This window comes from Carlito syrichta, unplaced genomic scaffold (genome assembly GCF_000164805.1).
Source record: "Carlito syrichta isolate Samal-C Ts95f unplaced genomic scaffold, Tarsius_syrichta-2.0.1 Scaffold288975, whole genome shotgun sequence".
Taxonomy (NCBI): domain Eukaryota; kingdom Metazoa; phylum Chordata; class Mammalia; order Primates; family Tarsiidae; genus Carlito; species Carlito syrichta.
The window spans coordinates 778-26,271 of record NW_007233071.1 but is presented as its reverse complement, the minus strand read 5'-3'; the positions used below and the strand labels follow the sequence as shown (position 1 = coordinate 26,271).

Below are 25,494 nucleotides of genomic sequence, written 5' to 3'. Positions count from 1 at the left end.
AGGATGTGCTTTCTGTTTAAAAGTCATATTGCAATATACTAATTTGCTTTTGCTTGCATCCCATGGCCTTAAGGACCCCAAATTACTTTGGGAAAGTGATATCCTTCCCTTGATTTAGGCACTCAACCAGAAACTGGGGGTTCTCTCTTGAACATCCTCCTGGACATATGAAATGTACTTAGGTTTTCTTTTCCTTACTCTTTTCCCTGCATATTTTGATCCTGTTTTGTTGTTGTTAATGTATTTGCATATTCTTCTTATCTTGACTATTTTATTAATAACCTCAATTTTACTTAGATCTCAATTCAAGAGTATTTTCCTTCTTGCTCCCAAGGGTAGAACAAGTGTAGCAGGGAATCACTGGTGAGGGAGGTCCGGGTTTCTCTTCACTAACTAGTTTTGTGACCTTCTGGCAGGACTTTTGACTTAATTTAAGTAATCTCTAAAAAGAGGAGGCTTGAATAAATGATCTTCAAGCTTTTCTGTAGAAAATTCTTAGACTATATTCAAATGTGTAGTTTGATAAACAGGGAAGGAAAGTGTTCAGTGAGGAAATTAAAGAGGAATATGTATGGCCTTTGATATAAGCAGCAGTGTTTATATATGTGTGTGTGTTAACATTTTTAAGCTGTTAAACAAGTGAAACAGATTGTAAGATACATAAAATATGTATTCTTTTATAGGTGTTTATTTTTTCCTACTGTTTTTAAATGCAGCCAAAATGCCTATAAGACCAGACCTACAGGTACGTAGTCCAAGATCAAAAGGAAGTATTTATTTCCCAAAATTGCTTTTTGTTTACTTATAGGTATTCAGTGCTGTATTTTTAGTAGTGACAAAGCTTGCATGTTTTATGAAATGGCCAAGAGGAATTTAAACAAAATGTTCTTTCAATTATTAAATAGATATGTTTACAAAGGCTATTTTAAGACTATAAAGTATTAAAGGTGCTGATTCTTTATAGATAGCTTTTATATAGAAAATAATTATGCACCGATTTACAATTTATGCTTGGATATTTTCATATCAAGTTTTTAAAATTGTTAAGATACTTGCATTTAGGTAAAGTATAAGTTTTAATAATCCACTTAACATATGCAATTCATCACCAAGTCTGATCATCAAGTAGTCAGGTTATGGTGTGAAAATTTCTTAATAATGTACTTTAGTAGCAGGCATGGCAGATTTTGTAAAGATTATAAGTATTATATATAGGTATTATTTAAGTTATATTGGTTGATATGATTTGTAAAAGGTGCTTTTCCTGTCTTTATGCATTTTCCTTTACTATTTGAACCACAGCAAGAGGTTGGCAGTCAGATATTCTGGGCTTTTGCCCATGATATTAAACATTAGTCTCTCAAGATTATTACTTTTTTCATTAACATATTTTTATTAAGTTTGATATAATGTTGACTTTAGCAATAAAATATATGAATGGACATATTAGTAAAATATTTTTTCTATATAAAGTTTTGTTATTATCAAAGAAAATCTTTAACTTAATTACTCCAATTTAATAGTGGGCATGTTTTTAAATAAAATTAGTTGATATTTTATGAGCTCATTTGCAAGTTTTCATATGAAAACAATTCTCAAATTACTATATTGCATAAGGTAACCAACTGTTTGATTCAGTGTGTATGCCATTATCTATATTTCCCTAACAGCTGGAAAAATGCATAGATTATGCTTTAAGAAAAAATGATTTCAAGCCTTTGAAAACACTTTTACAAATAGATGTTCATGAAGATGTGATGATTAAATGCAGCAAACAGTTTTTTCACAAGTTGGATGACCTTATATGCAGGGTAAATATATATTTTTCTTGAATGATTGTTACAATCATTAGAACTCTACTTTCTAGGAAGAAGTACTCCATTAAAAAAAAATGAATAGAAAGGTGTGAACAAGCTCACTTATACATAAATAAATGCTTACTTCACCACGTGGTTATTATTTTTTGTTTGTTTGAGTAGACTCAACACATTGGAGCATTGTTTCCCAAATAAAATATATGAAAAGCTGTGTTTACATAGGATTACAATTATTAGCTAAACTGTGAAAAAACTTACCTGTTTGAGGTATAAACAACTTGGTCTGATTTTTAAAACTGTCAGCAAATACTTGTTGCATAGACAATACTAGGTGCTGTCAAAACTAAAACAAAAAAAGTCATCTAAAACTTTGGATTTGATTTATCATATTTATGGCATTTTAATACATGTGAAAAGGTGATTATTGACAATCTCTCTCTCCCAGTATCTGAGATTTATTGTGAATATAAGAAATTGAATAAGTCTTGGATCCACTAGTTAAATACATAGAATTCTAGAATGCAAAGTAACTGATTCATTATATCATAGTTTAAGGTTTCTTGGATTTATACAGATCTTCATTTTTTGTCCTGAGTTTGTCTTTCACTGGCTGGGTGGCATTTGATAAGTTGTATTTTTGAACCACACTTTCATCTTTTGCAATATGGAGTTGCATTATAGCCGATTATAACGGCTACCTTTCAGTATTTGTGAGGATTGTAAGTATGTGTATAAAATTCTTCTCACAATGTCAGTTTCCTACTATTTTGGGTTTGCAAAGATTTAAATGTATACTTTCCATTTCAGGAACTTAATAAAAAGGATATACAAACTGTTTCAACCATTTTAGTTTCTGTTGGAAGATATGGCAAAAATATCAGTGTACTGGGGCAAGCTGGACTTCTAACTATGATAAAACAAGGACTAGTCCAAAAGATAAGTATGGAAAATGTAACATATTTATGTGAAAGAAATGTGATAAAAGTTATGCTTTCTGTTAAAATTAAAAATGGTTGAAAAATATATTTGTACTTTCAGGAACTTTATATAAAACTTTGAGAATAAAATATTTCTATAACTTGTAGCATATGCTACAAATATAAAAATCACAAGAAAACCACACACAGACTTCTTGACAATAGGAGTTTAAGCTCCATAATATCTTTATTTGCATTATCTTCTCTTTAACTCTTCTTATTTACTAACTTTTTTTTATATTGTTTGACTGTCTTCCATGCTAGAATGTAAGATATTGATATTTGTCTCTTTGGATCATTGCTATATAACTAGCACCTACAACAGAACCTGGCAGATAGTATGTACCCAAATATCTGAATTAATTGATTGAAGTAAAATACTAAAACTTCTCAAATAGTAACAGTACCAAAGTAATCTAAATTGTGATGATAATTTATTTTCATCTATTATAGTAAATACACCCAATTGTAAATTTGGAGAGAGAAATAAGAGTAACTTCACCTATTCCTATCTTAAACAATGGGAAAATATAGTGAGTTAAAAATAACAAAAACAAGGAAGATCTTTAAAAGCATAAGCTTATTTTGATACAGTACTTGAATTTTTATTTTGATGTCTGTCTAGTCCTAGGTTTACTGTATATAAAAATATATAAGTACATTCTAAAATTATTAAAATGGAATTTAAAGTAACTAATACATTCATTCCTTTTTTTACATGGTTTCCTGGTTTGAAAAATCCAAGGAGATTATTCGAAGTCAAGGAAATTCAGAAGATGAAGCTGTTATAAATATGATAGAAGACCTATTTGATTTTTTGATGGTAAAAAAATCACATTGATTAACTGATGTTATAAAGTATGTGTTTATTGAAAAAACAATTTATGTTCTCTATACCCCTGAGCCTAAATGTCAGTGGTTAGTGACTAGGTTAGTTTATATAACTAAATAGTTGCTAAACAGAAATTTAATAAGTATGCTGTGAGTTAAAATGAAGCCTGTTATTTCAGTGTATTTGTTAGTAATTTGTTTGTAATAGAAGATAATATGTTGTAAATTAAATATTATACTTTTTTCAGGTCATACATGATGTCAGTGATGAAGGTATGATAAACATTTTATTTCTATTGAAACAATACTGTTAAAGTTTTAGTATAATTTTGCAATTACAGTAGTATTGTCCTAATATTAAAAACTCATTATCTGATCAACAAACTTTTTCTGTAAAGTGCCAGATAGTAAACATTTTAGACTTTGTATTTCAAGAAAAAAAACCTCAGAATATTATGTAGATACTTGTATAAAAAGAAAGAAAAACAAATTTCCACAAATGTTTTATTGTTGCAATTGAAAATACAATAATAATTGAGTATAGTTTTTTGTCATACAGGTCAGCTAATGAGGGAAATTACATTCTTTTTAAGAGAATAACATTTGACTTAAAGTTCAAAGTTAGTGATCCCTGTTTTCAAACTTGTTTACAAATGTTCATTTGTTAATGCTTATCTGTAATGAGATTTTATGTGTCACATTATAAAATGTCTTTTCATTGCAGACAATGCCAGATAAGTCAGTGCATGAGCATTATTTTAATTGAATGCTCATCACATGAAAGGCATTAATAGAATTGTTAGGTTTTTAATATTTGCTTTTTAGAATGTCACTTCATTGCAGGGTAATCATTTTCAATTAAAAGTTATGTGGAAGCTCCTCAGTTGCACAATTTGAATCAATTTTGAAATTTGGAAATTTCCTTTGCACTTAAATCAGAGTCCAAAAACACTGCTGGACCTCTAGTTGGGTCATGAAAAAAATACATCTCCTGAAAATTTGTGTAGAAATGGAGATGTTGCTTCTTGTTTTAACTTCTGGGAAGTGTATAAAGCAGCATAGCGTTACTTGCCATCTAAGTCTTACTATCATCAAAATGACTTCACTGTAGTGTAACTTCATGATACAAGTGCTATTGTGTCTTGTAATTTTGGGCTCAGTTCATTTGGAAACACAATCAACTCTGCAGCCAGTGCTAATTACTGAAATAATTCAGTATTCGATAATGGTTTAGGACAGTTAAAAATTCATTCTTGACGTGTTGAATATCAAGTCACTCTAAAACTTTACCACTGCCATTGGACTGCTGTGTAGGGAAAGTCATAATATCCATCTTTTATTTCTGACAAAAATTCACATAACTGACCGTGGCTAAGTTCATGAGAGTGATTGAAATTCACCTTTGACTTTACGGGTTTAATAAAACGTGATAGATGCACATAATTTTTTATAGAGTGCCTACTGATGAGTAATATAGCCATGCAAAAACAGGCATTGAGTTGGGTTTTGTTCGTGGGCCATCATTTGCCAACGCTTGATCTAATGTAACAAAATTTTCGATAGTAAACTGAGAATCCAGAACAAATTACTACTCATACTTTCATTTGTGGCCAGCAAGTGTCTTGTGCCAAACAGTTAGATCTAAGTTATTTTATTTCTCTGTCATTTGAAGACTTAGCTAGAATTGGTCAGTGAGGCTGGTGAATTGTTTATAAATAAAGCTACTTGCTGCCTTCAAACCCAAAAAGCTTCAAATGATTTGCTGTTGATTTAAATACTAGTTAATGCTACATTTCATTGATTTTTTGCAATTAATATAGCAATCTAGTCTAAATTCTTAAGTTTTTAGGGAGAAAACAATTTGAAAGCAACGGCAATTATAAAGTGATATAACTGATTTTTAAAGTAAATCATTGTATCTTTTCATCTGAGTTTTTTTTTTCTTTCTGTGTAGTCACTTTGGAAAGTTATACATTTGCTGTTGCAATATTTCCATTGTTTAAAATTATTTTTTAAATTTGCATTATGAAACAACACGTGGCAATTCCTCTGAATATATTTTATACTGGTAAAGCCTCATCTTTTGAAAATGGGTTAAGGTAAAAGTGGCTCATGAGGTCAAGATATGTTGATGGTCTTTATGGGTATAAGAATTTTTGATGTATAACTAAAAATTGAGGCCAGCTTTGGTAAAAGCCTCAAAAAAAGTCTCCACTTTTGAACTATATTTTCTTCATCTAAAGAAAAAATATTTCCTAAGTGCCTGAAATAAACTGAACCTGGAATTATTCCCTTGGTAGTGTTAAGATCAGTCACATCTGTTGAGTAGTGTTTTTGTTGTTGGTTTTGTTTTGTTTTTACAAGGACAGATAGCCAGTTAGCGGCAGAACCAGGACTTATTTTTATTATTCTTGATGCCCAAGCAAGTGAGCCTTCTTCTGAACTGTACTAGTTATGTTCTTATCCTTAACTCTTATTATAAGAAAAGACTGCCTCTTAAAAAGTTTTGAAATGAACATTTATCAATAATTTAACACTTTCATTCAGGTAAAAAGCAAGTTGTGGAAAGTTTCGTTCCTCGCATTTGTGCCCTAGTTATTGACTCAAGAGTTAATATTTGTATTCAACAAGAGGTAAAGTCATTTGTTTGATTGTCTCTTAAAGCCTACAAATGAGAAAGTAAATAAAATTTGATAGCAATCATCAAATTGAAAGATTATTTTATCAAAGACTAATTACTTTTTATAGTCTTTAACAATCCATTGCTTGAAATAATGAATATATCTCCTAAATAGTTATTGAAAATTTATAACCATATGGCCTTATATATGCATATAGTGCAAATGAAAATGAATTGTACCATCCATATATTAGGGATTCTTAAGTATTTGAAGTCTAAAAATAATCTATATTCATGTTTGTATGTGTGTACATGTGTATAACCATAAGAACAAAAATTAATAAGATAACACTTTGGCTTCCTTAGATCTTATAATTGAATAATAATAAATATATCATGTTGCAAAAAGTACAAATGCTTTTTGTACAGGAGTCATGCTATATTCTACTTTTGGTAGCCTGTGGTTTATGTTGTTTTGTATTTACTGTTTTATACTTTATATTCTTTCTTCTACTCATCTCCACTCCTGGAATAAAACTTGGTGATTAAGAAAAAATTAGTTTGCATTCCCACCAGCAGTGTAGAAGCATTCCCTTCTCTCCACATCCTTGCCAGCATTTGTTGATTTTTGTTTTATTAATGATGGCCATTGTTTTTGGAATTAGGTGGTATCTCAATGTAATTTTGATCTGCATTTCTCTGATGATTAGTGAGACTGAGCACTTTTTCAAGTGTCTGTTGGCCGCCCATATTTCTTCTTTTGAGAAATGTCTCTTCATGTCTTTTATCCACTTTTTAATGGGGCTGTTTGTTTTTTTCCTTTCTGCATGTTTGAGTTCCTTGTAGATCCTGGATGTTAGTTAGGTCTTTGTCAGATACAGAGTTGGCAAATATATTTTTCCATTCTGTGATCTGTCTCCCCACTCTCTTGATGGTTTGTTTCTTTTGCTTTGCAGAAGCTTTTCAGTATGATGAGATCCTACTTGTCTATCTTATCATGGCATGGGCATCTGGGGTTTTGACCAGGAATTGGTCGCCTATTGTGATTCCCCCTAAGGTTGTCTTCTGTATTTTCTAAGATTCTTATAGCTTAGGTTTTATGTTTAGGTCTTTGATCCATTTATTTAGAGTCTATAATATTCAGTGAACTATCACAGAAGCGAAGAACTGAGTACCATATATTCTCACTCATAAGCGAACCCTGAACATTTACCATAACGTTATAAGAAAGGGATAGGCAGTAGCTGGAAACTGCCAGGGGAGGGGTGTTGGGAGCCGGCCACGGAGGCCCACTGAGCGTTAGGGATCAGGAAGGGCCATTGACCCTGAGACCACTAGGATGTGTTCAGGAGCTATTGACCCCATTTCCTCCCCCTTTCTCCTCAGCACTAACCAGATTAAGCTCCTGTGAGCTCAAAACATAGAAACTCTGAGATTGGGACGAACACAAGCTAACTTTAGAAGCTCATTGCTCCCATTCTTCCACAAACTGCAGTTTTGGCTTTCACACAACTTATAATTCAAACTCGTGTCACATCTAAGAGCCTTAGTATTGGTCACAGACTTCTGAGTCAGGATCTTAGGATTTATTGAAGGTGTAAATTGTAGAATATAGTTTTAGAAGACAGCCATTTTGTTGAAAGAATGCAGCTGGGTTACTTGCAGGTAGCCCACTGTGAACTTTGGACTGGGCCACATTCCAAACATTCTGGGATGGACCACTTTCGTTTGTAAATACTTAAGCTTCTATAGAATTGTTTAACTTGGCATAAATCAATCAGCTTAGGATGAAAAAGGTTTATAGAATATATCAGTTTAGGATTAAGTTATCCTTTGTTATGGGATTTTAAGATTATCATATGAAAAGGGTTTAAAGGCAATCATTGATTAAGTTTTCATGGATTAAGGTTTCTGGTGGGTGGGGAATGCCCCTCCCACATCTGACTTTGTGTATAAAAGACCCCTTTTAATTCCCAATAACACACATCGCTTCTGCACTAGACTGGAGTCCAGTCTCTTTCTTTCTCTCTCTTCTTCCCCCCAATCGCCAACACCATCTCCACCTTTGGGGTACCCTGAACCCGGCTGGAGCTGGTCTCCCACAGAGGGGGGAGCACATAATATCAATAAGGATACCTGATCTTAAAACAGGCAAAGTAGGGACCAAAGGGAGGCCTAACTTTACCCCTATGATGACCACTTGTATATCTAATCCTGAATTGTACCCATCTTTAAAATTTAAAAAAAATAAAAAAATAAAATAACCTAAATAAACAATTTTTTAAAAACTTAAAAAGAAGAAAAATTAGGCTTAAAGTTTATAAGCCTGGAGTATTTCTCTAAATACTTAATGTTTCACTGAATTTATTTTAATTTTTTTTTCTAGACTCTAAAGAAAATGAATGCTATGCTTGACAAAATGCCTCAAGATGCCAGGAAAATACTCTCTAACCAAGAGATGTCAATTCTCATGTAACAATTTGTACTCTATTATTTTTATTAGTTTTTCAAGTTATTAATTTTAAGAATTCTTTTTTGTTTTTTTCTTTTTATTTTATTTTTAAGAGCAATTTCAGATTCACAGACAAATTGATCTACAGAGATTTCTCATATGTCCCCTTGCCTCACATGCACAGCCTCCCCCATTATCACTACCCTGCACCAGAGTGATCCATTTGTTACAACTGATGAACCTACATTTAAAGAATGTTTTGTAAGACAATAAGGCAACCATGAGTTTTCATTAATAATTGAAAGTGCCAAGCTATTGTAGCTTTTTAATATAACTTAGCTTATGTAAATTTCTGTGGAAGTCAGTGATACTAGCCAGTTGTACATTTTACTGAAGTTTTTTCTCCCAAACATATGAACTTTACATTTAATTGATACTAGTTCAGTATATAATCTGTTATTTTAATTTACAGGTGTAGTATGGGAGAAAGGATTTTAGATGCAGGAGGTAAGTATGTCTTTTCAAAATTAGAAATTAGTTTTATATTTAAGAATAGTATGAAATATCCTAAATGATATTAGCATTCGGTGTTGTGACATTATAAACTGTTCATGTACAATCAAGTAATTTTTAATATTTTAATAAAAATAAGTGAAAAAGAAATATTGTCAGGACAGAAGTAATTTATCATGACAACAGGAGTTGATAAATATAATAGGTACCTGATGGTAGACTTATAACTAATAATTTAATTTTGCAGTGGATCTGATTACTTCTGCTAAGAAATTTTTCAAATGGTATTTTATGAAATTAGGAGGTCTACTATTTTGGAGATTGATAGAATTGTTTTTAAACAATGTGTTTACTAAAATAAGTTAAAATTTCAATCCTAAGCTTCCTGTGAACAAATTTTTGATGTAGTGATTTACATATAGAATAAACTACAATTTAAAGTGCTCCAAGATAACTATAAACATAATGTTATACTCAAGGAAAACAGATTCTTTGATTTATAGACTACTGTAAGGACTATTTTGCATTTTATAACTAATAATGAAATGGCAATTTCTGTGCATATTTAGAAGTTTCTTTTAAGTGTTTTTAAAAAATTTTATTTTTTCTCTTAGTAAGCATGTTTGTTATTTGAGCCGTGTTAATTTCTATGAAGAGATATTTCTAGTCCACATGAAGAAAATAGCATAAAATGAGCCGGGCTCGCTGGCTCAGCCTGTAATCCCACGCCTTTGGGAGGCTGAGGTGAGTGGATTGCCTGAGCCCGCGGGTTCGCGACCCGCCTGGGCAGGTGAGACCTCATCTCTACAATAAATCAAAAAATTAGCCGGGCATGGTATCACGCGCCTGTAATTCCGGCTACTCGAAAGGCTGAGGCGGAAGGATCGCCGGAGCCCAGCAGGTCGAGGCTGCCGGTGGCTGGGAGCAGCCCTGCACTCCAGTCTGGGCGACAGAGTGAGACTCCAACTCAAAAAAAAAAGAAAAAGGAAAATAGCATAAAATGAATAAATTACACTAATACTTATTTCTCTTGCTTATTCTAATATATGGACTTTTTAAAGTTAAATTTCATAACTTAAAATTGATTAACACTCTTTTTTATAGATTATGACTTACAGGTTGGCATTATAGAAGCTTTATGTAGAATGACCACAGAAAAACAAAGACAAGAACTGGCATATCAGTGGTTTTCAATGGGTTTTATTGCAAATGCATTTAAAGAAATTAAGGACTCTGAATTTGAAACAGTAAGTAGCATAAAAATAGAAATTAGTGAACTTTGGAAAAAATTATAATGATTTTTAAAAGTCTTTTTCTTTTTAATAGGATTGCAGGATATTTCTCAACCTTGTAAATGGCATGCTTGGAGACAAAAGAAGGTAAATTTAATGCACTGTATACCATTTATTGATAAAGAAATAGAGTTCAGGAGAGAGCACCCAGTGTTGAATCTTTATAAATTTAATTTTATTTGTTCTGTTATGTTGGAATGCATAGATATTTAATTTTAAATAGTAGCTCATCATAACATTTAGTAAATCACTGGTAGTCTGAAATTATCCTTTACTAGCCTTGTTTTGCTTTGTGGATTGTGAATTTCTTTATATAATTATTTTTCTAACCATTCTTTTTATAAATTTCAGTGTTAGCACTAGTAGTTTTGATTAGCATGCTAACCTGCCAACCTACTTCTTAGCGGGAAAGGTGCATTTCTGTTTAATTCATATTAATTAATAACTTTGTCCAAAATTGGTTTACTGTATTTCCAAGTGGCATAGTCATTATTGTTTAGTGTTTGAGGCATATTAAAAATTTAGACATCTATATTACTTTACCTGCCTCCTTCACCCACAAGCTAGAATGAAAATATATGGCAAACAAATCATCTTCCTTTATAATTAACATGCCGTTAAGTAGGATCTTTCTGAAGTTATTTAACTTCAGAGATGGGCATGAAAGTATATGTAATGTAAATTTTTATCAATTTTTTAATAATGACAGAACAACAAACTATTTGCAATGCCTGGCACGTTATAGATGTTCAAGATACATATAATGGATGAATGAGTTCACATTTACTTTACTAACTAAGGACATGAGAAATAGGGTAAGCGTTAAGTGCAAGGAGTCATATTGCCTGAATTTGAATCATAGGTTCCTCTCTTCCTGCCCTAACATCAGGCAAATTATTTAACCTTACTTGCCTCAGTTTCCTTAGCTGTTATATAAGAATACTAATAATACTACCTCTTTTTTTTTTTTTTTTTTGAGTCAGAGTTTTGCTCTGTTGCCCAGGCTGGAATGCAGTGGCACTCTCACGGCCACCACAGCCTCGATCTGCTGGGCTCAGGCAATCCTTTCACCTCAGCCTTCCAAGTAGCTAGAACTATAGGCATGCACCACCATGCCCAACTAATTTTTTTATTTATTTTAGAGATGAGGTCTCGCCATGCTGCTTAGGCTGATCTCAAACCTGTGGGCTCAGGCAATCCTCTCACCTCCGCCTCCCAAAGTGCTGGTGTTGTAGGCATTAGCCACCGTGCCCGGCTACCTTCATATGTTTGCTGTGAAGACTAAATGAGATAGTATGCTAAATGTTATAAAATAGTATCTGATTATGAATTTATTTTATTGGCAGAATTATTCACTTACATTCTTTTTTCATCTGAGTCTTATGGAAATATCAATTATATTAATATAAACTAAATTAGGAAACTCTGCTCATTTTTGAAACAACACACACACACAAAATTTGATACAGTCACTTTAGTCAAAATGGTAGGTTGAATAGTATCCTCAAAGTAATATACTTTGCATAAGCAAATTTCTATTAAACACATATTTTTAAAGTATTAAAGAGGGAATTATGATTTTATTTAAATATTATGACCACTGCCTGATTTACTTTTGATTCTAGGTATGACTTCTATTGCTGGACTAGATTATGCTGTGAAAGCTTATTTTTTTCCTTAAACTCAAACTACTGTTTATTTCAGGGTCTTTACATTTCCTTGTTTGTCAGCATTTCTTGATAAATATGAGGTAAGTTTTAAATTTAACGTGTTTTGAGTTATTGGATGAATTTTGATGCAGGAGTCAAGTGAATTTTGAATTATGAGTTAATGGAGAAGAACATTAAAAATAGTACAGCCAGGCTCGGTGGCTCAGCCTGTAATCCCGCGCCTTTGGCACGCTGAGATGAGTGGATTGCCTGAGCCCATGGGTTTGAGACCCGCCTGGGCAGGTGAGACCTCATCTCTACAATAAATCAAAAAATTAGCCGGGCATGGCAGCGCATGCCTGTAGTTCCAGCTACTTGGAAGGCTGAGACGGAAGGATCGCCAGAGCCCAGCAGGTCAAGGCTGCGGTGGCCGGGAGTGGCCACTGCACTCCAGTCTGGGCAACAGTGAGACTCCAACTCAAAAAAAAAAAATAGTCATAATTAGATTACAATTAATACTGGTTTAGTATTTTGACAGTGACACCAGGAGATATTTTATGAAACAGCATATCAGTAATCAAGAATAACTGAAATATAAAGGTTGTAATAGTCCAAATTTTCTACTGTTTCCTTAATCAAGACTATTACTGATTTATCATTTATGAATATATTCAAACTAATATTTTCAACCTCTCTTAGCACTTGGAATATTTGTGATTTCTTGGAGCTAGCCAGTTTTTTTGGTAAAATATTAAAAGTGACATTTCATTTTATTGTTTCTAAATTATCTAAATGTTATATCTCTCTCTTCTGTCACCTTTCAGGTATACATATTTTCTTTTTAAAAACCTTTAGCCATGAATATAACATGATCAGAATTTTGTTTTCATTTCTGAAAACATTGTATGTACTAGTTTTATACGCTTGTTTTATTAGTTACAAATGCCATCAGATGAAAAACTTGAGGAATTTTGGATTGATTTTAATCTTGGGAGCCATACTCTGTCTTTCTACGCTGCTGGAGATAATGATGTAAGCCTTATACTCTCAGTATTATTCTGTATGTATAAAATTTTAAATTAACTTCAAGAATATGAATTTCTTTGTAGATTTATTTTTCTAGCCATTCTTTTCATAAATTTCAGTGTTAGCCCTAGTAGTTTTGATTAGCATGATAAACTACCAACCTATTTAGAAATGAAAATTATTTGATGTTTTATTATAACAAAAATAATACCATTTTAACACTATTTTTAATATAAGCTTTTATAAAGTAAATCACATGCTAACTATTAACAGGTAAAATTGTATATTGACATGAATGAAGTGAATTGACTTTTGAAAAGACAACAGTTACTCAAATACAGATATTGACAGGTGGTATTATTCATTCACAAAATCTTTTATTTGAAAATAGTGAGGGCTTAATTCTTATATTAGCATTTGAGAGTGAATTTTAGTTCTTTTTTTTCTATGCTTTATCGTAGCTTTGCTTAGTCATCATATTTTCTAGTGGTTTCTTTTTTACCTGAGGAAAATTCTTGAGCCATTGTTTAGTAATTGCTACCATTTCATATTTTGTATATGCACATATATCTAGTTGAAATTGTATAATCACTCCGACAAAATATGAGTAAGAGGTGATTAACATTTATTAATCTGATTGTAGCTGGTGATACTGTAATAAGACTTTAGTTTTTTTAGTCAATTCTCATAGAATTCTGCTTTTTGTTCCAGGTATATTCTTTATGGGTGAACATTAACTGAATCTTTTAGGATTTCCACATTTCTTTATTGTTTTTTATTTTAGAGTACCTTCTTAAAATGCTTAATGAATATGAGTTCCAGTGACTAGCACTGCTTCTCAGGAGCATTAACAGTTTTCATTTGTGCATTTCTCCTGCAGGGTTTGTAACAATTTTCTTTCAGAAACTAGAATTTCATTTTGGAAGAGAATAGTATGAATTGTTAAATAGCAGTAACTGTTATAAAGGAACTAAAACAAGACAATGTGCCTTCATTCAGCTTGGTCTCATGAATGATTTAGACAAGAAAATAAGCAATTAGAGGATGGCATTATACCTGATAGGGAAAGTATAAAATGCATGTATTAGTGTTAAATGTCTATTATATTCCAGACACTGATCAAGATGCTAGGGAATTCTTCTTTCCAAAAATATACTTTTTAGAATATTCTCTCCCCTGAATCTCTATAGCAGTAGTATGTTTTTATTATATTCTTTCTTGCTGTCATTGAAAGCCATTCTTCACATAGCTACTCCTTAAGCCCTTCTTCTATCTCTTGGACATGGTATACAAGGCATTTTATGGCCTGGCATCTGCCTGTTTCCCTGATACTTTACACATCCTCTATAATTACTGTGCTCCAGCCACATTTATTTTTTTCTGTTCCTCTAACACAGGTAATGCCCATGTCAGGTCTTTGTATTTCTTGGTTCTTCTGCCTAGAACACTTCCTCTAGATCCTTCGTCTTAGTTCCTTCCCATTTAGATTTTAGCATAAATGTTACCTTCTTATAGTGATATTCTCTGGTAACTCAGTATAAAGTAGCCTCACAGCCACATTATATCACATTGTCTTGTTTCATTTCCTTCCTAGTAGTCATTGCTATTTAAAAGTCATTTTATTTTTATTTATAGTTTGTTGTCTATTATCCTGCTTAGAGTATAATAAGATAAAGAGATCAGGGACCTGCTTCTTTTTGTTTATAGCTTTTCAAAGGCTCATATTTGTTGAAAGAATGAATAAATAGAATATTGAAAGAAGTGAAAGATATATAGAACACATAGGGGATTGGGAAACAAACAGGCAGTGTGGAGCCAAAGAAGGATTAATAAGTAAGAGATAACATTAATTCAATGAATAATTATTGAGAATTTAACTATGTGTCAGATATGCGCTACGCACTGGGAACACATTTGTGTGAAAGATCTCCCAGTTGGGGGAATGGAGTAAAACGTAGTGAGGAGAATGGATTTTAAAGGGACAAAACCAGAGGCAGTTAGGAGGTTTTTGCAATAATCTATGTGAGAAATGGTGGCATGGTTTTGGGAAGTGACAATGGGTATGGATGGAAATGGATGGAAAAACTTGAGAGAAGGTAGAACTGAGCAAACTTAGTGATCTCTTTATAGTTAAAATACAAATGAAAGATTACTAAAACTTGGATAACTAGATGCTATCACAGGAGGATAAGTTTAATAGGGGAAGGATAATGAGTTCAGCTCTGAATGTTTTGATTTGGAGATGCTTGTAGTAGATTCAGTGAAGATACAGTGGGCAGTTGGATATGTTGGTCTAAAGCCCAGGTGAAACAAATGAGTTGTAAGTAGAAATATAGAAGCTGTCTATATGTGGATGATACATAAAACCATGGGATTTAACGAGTGCATTCATGAAAGAACTCTGTAAAACACAAATTTCTACTGAGTAGGTTAAAAAAAAAAAAAAAAAAAGACTATAGCTAGAGGACTGCTTGAAGAATCAGCCAGGTGGGAACAAATTAAAAGGGAATATATCATGGAAGATGAAAGAAAGGAGTTTTATTTATAAGAGGAAATAATCAACACTGTCAGATACTCCTGGCCAGGGGTAAATAAAATAAAAACATAGTGACTCATGAAGGAGCAGTTTTACTTAAGTGATGAGAATTTAGGAATTCCTAGAAACTTGAAATACTTGTTGAAGTAAACATCAAGTTGACAGAAAGAGAGCATAGTAGTAGCTACAGTGGAGATGTGGATTCTAGGAAAGGATTTTGTTGAGTATTTTATTTTAAGGATAAGAACTTTTAAAAATTGATATTGAGGGGCAAATAGAAGAGATTGAAGAAAAAAATTGAGGTCAAGAGGAAGAAGTGGGAGGGATGATGGAGGGAAAGTGGGAGGCAAAAATGGAACAGGATTACTACTGTGGCAGAGAGGGGCTAAAAAACAGCTAAAATTATTCTTTTTAAAAATCAACCTGCAAGCTCCAAACTTGCTAGACATGGGACGTTAGACAACCGAATAGCCACAAGCTGATTTCCTGTAAGTACAAGATAGTAATCAATTCACAACCGTACCATCCCCCCATCCTCTCTTTGTGAAATTATCAGTTTACAACCCCTGCTTGTCATGTGTATCCTGGAAACAATTTGTTCTTTGAAAATCTGGTTTTGCTAAATACAAGTTTGCAAATTCCAAAGAAAAATGTATAGCCATACAACCCGACCCCCTCCCTTACCTAAACTAATATATAAAACCCTTCTCCTTTTTCTCTGGGTTGCTCAGCCTTGGAGCATTAGCCCACTGAGTAGCGCCAGCACTAGTAAAATGCTGCTTCCTAAGATAGCCTCAGTGTCACAGTCTCTCTGTTTTCCCGCAACACTACAACATATTGATACCTGTTGAAGCTGGGTAAGGCCATATTTTGGGTTTGTTAAACTATAATTTCTACTTTTAAATATGTTTGAAAATGTCCAAAATCAACATTTTTAGATGTTCGCATTCATAAATTCATCCAGTTCTAAGTACCTACTCCCCACGCTCCCAGCTCTGTCCTGTACTTCTTTCTTTCCCTGTCTAGTCCAGAACCTATGATCAAACAACTTGACCACTTTTGTTACTGTGTTCAAGGCTCTTAACCTTCCATCCCTTGCTTGATTTTTCCACACTTATATCTTGGTTTTTCCACACTTATATCTGGAATTGCATAGCACTGCTGGACAAAATTAAACTAGTACTATTACAGGTTCAGATATTAAGACATATTTTAGTCACTTTAATAAATATATAGTTATATATATATATTTAAAAGGGCAGTGAACCAACTGCCTTGATATACAAGGAAGAGTTACTTTAAAGTTGGTAGATGATAATCATTGGGAGCAGAATATGGTAGCTGGCATGTTCCACAAAGGAGCAAGTTTTTTTACACACAGAGAAATATGAGACTGCTCAAAGCCTTGGGGAAAGATGCAGATACCAGTTCTTTCCTCCTGACACTGAGGCTTTAAGGTAAGAGAGAATTAGCACCTTAACTGGGTTATAAAGGTAGTGATGCCCTTGGGGGTGGTAACTGGTTTCAGGTAAGGTAAAGAAGTAGAGGGAATTAGTGAAGAGAATAAAGATTTAGAAGAATTTCTATAGAATGAGTTGCCCTTAAATAAGGAAATAATTGGATTTATTTTTCTCACAAGATTACTGGAAGATTTTAGGATCTCACTTTTTAGGAATGGTGTCTAATTTTTACTATAACTGTGCATTCATTATTTTCTTCGGTTATACAAATTTTCAGTGAAAATATTTGGAAGGGACAAATACTTTAGGTTACTATTCATGTGTATTCAATGTTTGAATGAAAGGACAATCAATTAATGAGTATTGCGTTACAGGACTTGGAATAGATAGTAGGAGTGGGAACTGAGGTGACTATGACTTCACAAAATATTGTAAAGGAAAAAAAGGATTTGGTAACATTTTTTAAAAGGATGTCGTCTAATAAATATTAGTGTATAGTCATTTTTTGTTAAGAATAAGAAACTATCAATACCATAATTTCCTTAATGTGTATAAATAATTAATTGATGGAGCAAGAAAAGTGTTATATAAACTGGTTACTTAATGATATTTAGTAAAAATAAATTACCTTCATAATTTGTATAACCTAAAAATTGGTGTTTAAAGAAGTTTTTAATCAGGAGTAAATTATTATTTATTTATGGCCAAAACCTGTTTTTAAATTTAAGGATCATCAGTGGGAAGCAGTCACTGTGCCAGAGGAAAAAGTAAAAATATACAGCATTGAAGGTATTAAACTTGTTTTATGTTGTATTAAACGTGTCTGTTCTTGATTCTTACCATATTGAATAGAATTTTCACCTTCTCTGGGATAACAAAATTGAGTAGCACAAACAAAATCAACATTTTTAGTTGTTCACATTCATAAATTCCTCCAGTTCCTGAGTACCTACTCCCCACACTCCCAGCTCTGTCCTGTACTTATTTCTTTCCCTATCTAGTCCACAACCTATAATCAAACAACTTGACCACTTATGTCACTGTGTTCAAGGCTCTTGACCTTCCATCCCTTTCTTGATTAAACCTGAACATCTGGTTTTTCCACACTTATAGCTGGAATTGCATAACACTGCTGGACAAAATTAAACTAGTAGTATTACAGATTCAGATATTAAGACATATTTTAGTCATTTTAATAAATATATAGTAATATCTCATTATGGTTTTTATTTGCATTTTCCTAATTACCAGTGATATTGAGCATTTTTCATACGCTTATTGGCCATTAATATATCTTCCTTTATAAAGTATGTGTTTACATTTTTATTGGACTGTATAGTTCTTACACATTCTGGATACCAATCCTTTGACAGATATATGTATGTTCCAGTCTGCATCTTATCTTGCTTGTTCATTTTCTTAAAGGTGTCTGGTAAACAGAAATTTTAAAATTTGAAATACCCGTATTCAATTTTTTAATAGTTATTACTTTCTGTGACCCAGGAAATTTTTTCTTTCCCCTATGTCACAAAGATGTTCTCTTTTCTTTTAATACATATTTTATGGTTTTAGTTTTCATTTTTAGAATTGTGTTCTATCTCAAATTAATATTTAGTTAAGATGTGATGTAGAGATTGGAGGTTTATTTCTCATATGGATATGCAGTTATTACAGGATCATTTACTGAAAAGGCTTTTCTTTTCCCCTGGATTTTTGTTGTTGTTGTTCCTTTATTGAAAGTCATGTGACTGTAAAAATAGTTCTATTTTTTGGTCCTCTGATCTGTTCCATTGATCTATTTATCATTCTTTTGTTAGTACCACACTGTTTTGATTATTGTAGATTTGTGGGCAGCTTTGAAGTTAGCTAATATAAGTCTTACCATGTGGTAGATTTTTTTTTAAAAAGATTGTTTTGAAATTCTAGGCCTTATGAACTATCATACAAATGTTTATCAATTGCCTGCTGGAATTATGACTGAGATTATAGATTAATATGAAAAGAAATAACACATTAGCAGTAGTAACTATTTCATTCCATAAACTGAAGTGGTATATCTCTTCATCTATTTAGGTATTTGACTTTTCTTAATGATATTTTGTAGTTTTTGTTGTATAAGTCTTGGACATCCTTTGATGAATTTATTCCCAAATATTTAGTCTTGCCTTATATGATTGTGAGTAGAATCAATCTTTAATTTTATATCTAAATATCTTCTGATATATACAGATACAGTTGGTTTTTGCATATATGCTTTGTATCCTACACACTTGCCAAATATGTTGTTTAGTTCTAGTAGTTACGGTGTGAATTCCTGAGGATATTCTAGGCAGTCACTTATGGGATCTGCAAATAGAGATATAATTTTACTTTATCCCTTATGATCCATATCCCCTCCCTCCCTTTATTCTTTTCTTTATTTTCTTTCTTTCTTTTTTTTTTTGCTTTATTGTAATGGGTAGACCCTCCAGTACGATATTGAATAAAGGTAGTAGAAGTGAACATTTTTGCCTACTTCCTAATCTGTAAATTCTTGGCTCTGTTAATTCAGGAAAGAGCATTCAATATTTTACCATTAAGCATGATGTTATCTGAAAGTTTTTTGTGCATAATCAGGATGAGGAAATTGATGAGTCTTCATGTTTATATTTGCATATTAAATCATCATGGCAATCAAGTTAAACATATCATCCCCAAAAGTTCTTTGTGTTCCATCCATCCCTTCTCCTACTGTACCCTCAGGCAACTACTGATTTTTTTTTTTTTGTGGATACATTTACATTTTCTAGAGTTCATATATGCAGAATAATATAGTATGCAGCAATTTTTGTCAGACTATTTTCAGAATACTTTTTTTAAAAAGACTTAACCAAATGGTTCTTCAACCAGAGGGAATTTCTTCTTTCTTCTTCTTAGGCAGAGAGGGTGACAGACTGATCATTTAAATCCAATCATGGATACTGCTTCATGTTTGGTTCTAGTTTTAGATTTACTTTTTGTCTTATTTACCTCTATTTCTCAGGTGTGGTCATCCCAATCTGTTGACTATGAGCCTGTTTGGTTTCTGTCTTCTGAAACTGAGGTACTGTGAGAGATACAGTTTGCCTTTTTAGAGGATTCCAGCCCACCTCTCTGTTCTCTCACTCCACTCAGTTCAAAATCTGGCAAGTGTTTTGAAGGGTGCACTGAGTATATGCCTGAGGATGGCATTTGTGTCAGGCAGTACTTTGCTTCTTCGCCTATTAGACTATTGAAGAGTTAACTCTGCCTTTTAGCAGTTTAGGTCTAGCTCCTTGTGCTACCCCATAATGAAGAGCTTTAAAGCTTCTAAGTTTGCTGTTTGTTACCCCAGGCACACTATTGATCACTAAATGCTTGCCTGTTTGTCTTTGCTCCAACAAAGGTTCTCTTCCTAAGCCTACAACTAGAATTAGCAAATGTCACTAGGGAAACAAAAGCCAGAGTTAATTAACTACAGCTCTCTGACACCTTTAAACATACAATTTTAAAAGTCTTCTTATTTTGTTTTTAAGCAGGATATTTGTTCGCCACAATATACTACATTTTATCCAAAAATGGAAATTTCCAACTTTGGACTCTCTTTCATTGCTTCTTGTCAGTCTTCCATGTCCATAGTCAGCTTTCCAGTTCTCTAACAGCAGCTATTTAAATTTTTATAGCCATCCTTAAGTGCCTTGCTTGTTTTACTTTTGTAATATGATATGATAATTTGGAAAAACATGAATGATTTTTCAGGTAAAAATGCCTATAAATTTTGGCCCCTCAGACTCTCCACCTACAAACATCTTTGCATCTATGTCTTTCATTTCTGTAAAAGGAAGAGATGTATCTACCCTTGTTGAAGGATAATTTCTATGAGTTCTCCATGCCCATTCTCCAGGTCTTTGTTCCATCAGTTCATATTTCTTATATCTTCTTCTTATCTCTCAGTAGCTCATTTCTCTCTCAAATGTCCACATCATAAAACAAAAAAACCTATCTGGATACTTATATCTTTCTTAAGCTGTCTTTTTTTTTACATTCATAGCCAATTTTGAAATAGTTTTTATTAACTTTTTCCTTTCCTTTTGAATAGTTTTTATTAACTTTTTCCTTCTCCTTCTATTTTTTCTTGTTTATGTTATAAAATCCTGATATGTTGCTATCCATAAATATTTGGATTTTATAGCAAGCAACACAACAGAACGTTTTGTTGTCTTAGTAATATTGCCAACTAATTAAAAAGAAAAACAAGCCATTATATAGTGCAGGCAGTCAGAACATATATCAGGAATTTTAACAAGCAATCAATAAAATTTAACAAATATTAAATTTTATGTATATATTCACCAATATATATAGACAAATTTTGTGCAAATAGGCACAAAGCATTCAGCAAAATTGTAATAATTCTAGTACTGTGTGCATGCAAGCAGTGAAAGCAAAGATTGCTTTTAAAAGAGGTACACAGTAAGCCACAGGAAAAAATTCAAATGCGCATCATAGGAATAAAACAATCATCAAAAATATACGCAAGGATTATAAATATTTTAATTGTCATCAAAACATGAATATTATTGTCTTTAAAGCCACCTAAATGTTTTATCTCTGAAACCTGACAACTTTTTACTGTTGAACTTACATGACTTAAAAAAAAAAAACTAGCACTCTTTGAGTCTGAAACTGTGTTACATGACCTTCAAGCAATTAATAATTCTTAGTACCTTCAGAGGGCATTACTATGGAAATTTCATGACCATATTCAAGGTTGGGACATAAAAAAATCTGGAATTATTTTTTGGAGAGTGGGCCCCTTATAGCACAAGTTTTCCCTGCTAGTGTTCTAGGAATGCATCTGTACCAGTGTACCAGCTAGTGTTGTTGTGAGAGGCTGTGTTGACTTCAGTGGTTTTTTTTTGGCGAATCTTTCAATGTGTTTGCCCATTTCATGATGGGTGATTTATGAGTGTAGCTGCCCACACCATGCTAAGTATTCAGCAGTTTTTGACCAAAAACTACATGATCTCTGTGCCCCACCCTCCCTATTCACCCAATCTCACCCCAAGCAACTTTTGTTTCTCAGGATGAGAAAAGTTCTCAAAGGGAAATGTTTTGTCAGTGTGAAAGAGGTGAAACAAAAAAATGCCAGAAGCACTAAAAGGAATCAAAATTAACGAATTCAGAGACTGTTTTTGAGTAGTGGAAAAAGCGTCTCAATAGGTGTATTGCATCAAATGGAGAGTACTTTGAAAGTGACTGAAGTTTAAACATTCAAGAATAAATACACAATTATTTATAGGTAATTTCTGGCTTTTTGGAAATCTGCCTTGTACTTTCAAAGCAAACAAAACATTTTCTCTTGGGCAAGCTTCATAAGAATCAGAAAATTTGTCCCTTATGGCAGATCATGGAGTGGCCTGTTGAGCTTTTACAGATGTATAGATAAATTTCTCTATTTTGTGTAGTCCTTTCTCAGTGTGTGTTTCTTTTGCCCAAAAGTATACACTAGGGGCAGATATGGAGACTTCTCTGCTAGAGATAGGACAGGAGCATGGTGGTCCTCGTCTATAATACAGGCACATTAATTAGGTGCCAGATAATTTTTTGCTAAGTTTTTGGGAAGAAACAGTGTGAATACCTCTCATAAATTAGCACATTTTCTTCCCCCTGGATTGGTAAGTTCATTGAGGCTAAGGACTAGATCCTTTTCACCTCACAATTTTCTGATGCTTAATTTTTTATCAAATGTTATTGTTTACTATCAACGTATTTATAAAAACTTTGAATTTAAGAGAAATTTTTAATAGATGCTTATGCCTAGAAATATGGTAATTATATGGAATTAAAGTTACTGTTTTTGTCTGCCTTTTTAAAATTAAGATAACAGTTTTCTCAAATAGGGTTAGGAATATTTGATTAAGAATCTGTCAGGGTCTAGAACCTATTCGAGGTTCTATCTTATTAGTTATGGCATCATCCAGTAATTTGTAGATCAGAACACTGAGACTATGAAAAGTAAATTGATTTTATTTGTTCACATAGGTAATTAGAGCCAGCATTGGTTAATTTAAACACTGCTTAGTTCTAAAAGCTTGAATTTTGATTCAATTAATTTTAATTACTATACTGCATGCTTTTTTTTAACTTACAGTATACTTAGAGTAGTATCATAGAAGTTGATGTAAACTAATCAGTGTTATTTGTGAACAGTGAAAGAATCAAAGAAGCTACTGACCATAATTCTGAAAAATATATTTAAAGTTAATAAAAAAGAAGGGAAAGAATTGCTTTTGTATTTTGATGCATCGTTTGAAATCACTAATGTAACTCAAAAACTTTTTGGTGCGAATAAATATAGGGTAAGTTTTTAAAATCTTTTAAATATTTACTATTTTCATAATTCTGGAAGCAGTTTGGGGCTATAAGTTTTACTGCTTTTTTTTTCCATTCTAGAAATCTTAAAATGACATATAGATTTTAGTTAAGTTTGTACTGTGAAATGGTTACCAGCTTATGAGCTTTATCCTTTGAGATACCTACTAGAAAGTATCTCAGATGACAAAATTAGCACTAGCTCCTCAAAAGGTTTAGCAAATTCCTACAGGTGTTTAAAAAGCAAAATGAAACAAAGCACTGTTTTTAAGATATTAAACGTGTGAAAATTACACAAAGATACCTCAGAATAAGTAAATAATGGCATAGGGAAAATCATTTATAGAAATTGAAGAAATAGAATGCTCATTAAGAGGTTTGAAGGTAAAGCATAATTGTGGAGATGGGGCTTGAAATGACTTTTGAAGTGGAAGAATAAGATGTAAATAAAATACTTTCCAGAATTGTGGAAGACATTATGAGCCAGATATTGTTTAATTGATCATCTAAGGTGACAAGTTGTGGGATTTTTTTTTTTTTTGAGATACTCTATTGACAGACAAGTTTGGATAGTGCAAAAGATTTATGTTAAACATTATTAGAGATTATATTTGGAGAAACCCTTATAGAGGGACCACAATGACAAGCTAAAGATACTGTGGTAGGTGGGGAATAATGAAGTATTCTGAGAAGGTATTTATATACGCAAAGTAATGATTTGGGATAATTTGACAGTTTTGAGGTAAAACAGGTAGAAAATAGTGACATTAAATGGAAATAAAATGACATCTGAAAAAAATGAAAAGAAAATGACATCACTTTGAACTAATTTAATTTTAGGAATCTACTAGAAAACAAGGTATTTCAGTTGCCAAAACATCTGTGCATATACTTTTTGATGCAAATGGATCACAGGTATTTCTCTGTCTTACTTGGTTTTTATCATTGGGCTACGTTAAACTATAAATAATAAAGTTGATATTGGTGGGTGAATATATAGAAAACAAATAATCTTGTATAAACTGTGCTTAATGAAAAATATATGATTTTTACACATGTTATTAATGATAATTACCTTTAATATAGCGAGCAGAATTAATAAATATCTGTTTGGTTACTTCAAAAATTAGCAGTATAAGTCCTTCCAATAATACTGAAGCCTGTTTTATGTCTATTAACATTTGAAAAAGTGCATACTTTTTGGGTCACTTTGTAAAAGTTATAACAGTACATGGATAGAAGGAGGAAAGAATTGACCTTTGTAAATGTGAAATACATAGGAGTTTTTTAAGACCTCCAGTGATTTTTGAGAACTCCCTGTAGTTTGCAGTTTAAAATACTTTTTTTTATACTTCCCGACAGATTCTAGTGCCAGAAAGTCAAATTTCAACAGTTGAAGAAGAACTCGTTTGTTTAAAAGAAAAATCTAACCCCCAAAAGGAATTTGCTAAGCCTTCAAAATATATCAAAAATAGTAATCAAGGGGACAACAAAAATAGTCAACTTGAGGTAAATATGGTGTCAAAATAGTTGTTTATAAAACAACCACAAATCAAATCATTGCTATAGATCAATACAGAAAAAAGCATCTGAGATATATATATTGACCTTGATCAATCACTTTTCAGAGTTTTTTCCCCTACCTTTTACAAATGCAAACAAAAGATAGTGTCTTAGTGATTGTGTGTATGTATAAGGGGACTGGGACAAAGTATACTATTCTTTACACTCATAAATTACAATTAGAGATACATAAGAGAACCTGTTCCCTGCATTTATGTTTTCTGTCTTTGCATTTGGCTATAATGTATAATCAAAATTTATAATCTGTTTATTTGCATGAGGAAAGAAAAAATAGTATTAGATTCTTATTCCTCTACCTCCTCCATTGAAGGACCTCCTCTGGGTCACATCCCATAGAATCATTTCTCAGTGTTTTTATTTTTTTC

At 32.4% G+C, this 25,494-nt stretch overlaps 1 protein-coding gene across 1 annotated transcript; it reads left to right on the top strand.

Annotated features, from left to right (window-relative positions):
- The first annotated feature begins 721 nt into the window (after window positions 1-721).
- On the top strand, window positions 722-25,075 carry SYCP2 (synaptonemal complex protein 2). The gene is made up of 16 exons (XM_008054039.1): window positions 722-745; window positions 1,671-1,811; window positions 2,625-2,753; window positions 3,513-3,617; window positions 3,874-3,898; window positions 6,173-6,258; window positions 8,632-8,717; window positions 9,170-9,204; window positions 10,315-10,457; window positions 10,537-10,589; window positions 12,207-12,252; window positions 13,088-13,183; window positions 17,902-17,962; window positions 23,384-23,532; window positions 24,386-24,460; window positions 24,908-25,075. The coding sequence occupies exons 1-16, from the start codon at window positions 722-724 to the stop codon at window positions 25,073-25,075; spliced, it is 1,422 nt and encodes a 473-aa protein (XP_008052230.1).
- The last annotated feature ends 419 nt before the right edge of the window (window positions 25,076-25,494 follow it).

Coding starts and splice junctions, on each gene's coding strand:
- SYCP2 (XM_008054039.1), top strand. CDS start 722: ATGCCTATAAGACCAGACCTACAG. Junction 3,618..3,873: donor ACCTATTTGATTTTTTGATG/GTAAAAAAATCA, acceptor TACTTTTTTCAG/GTCATACATGATGTCAGTGA. Junction 23,533..24,385: donor TTGGTGCGAATAAATATAGG/GTAAGTTTTTAA, acceptor ATTTAATTTTAG/GAATCTACTAGAAAACAAGG.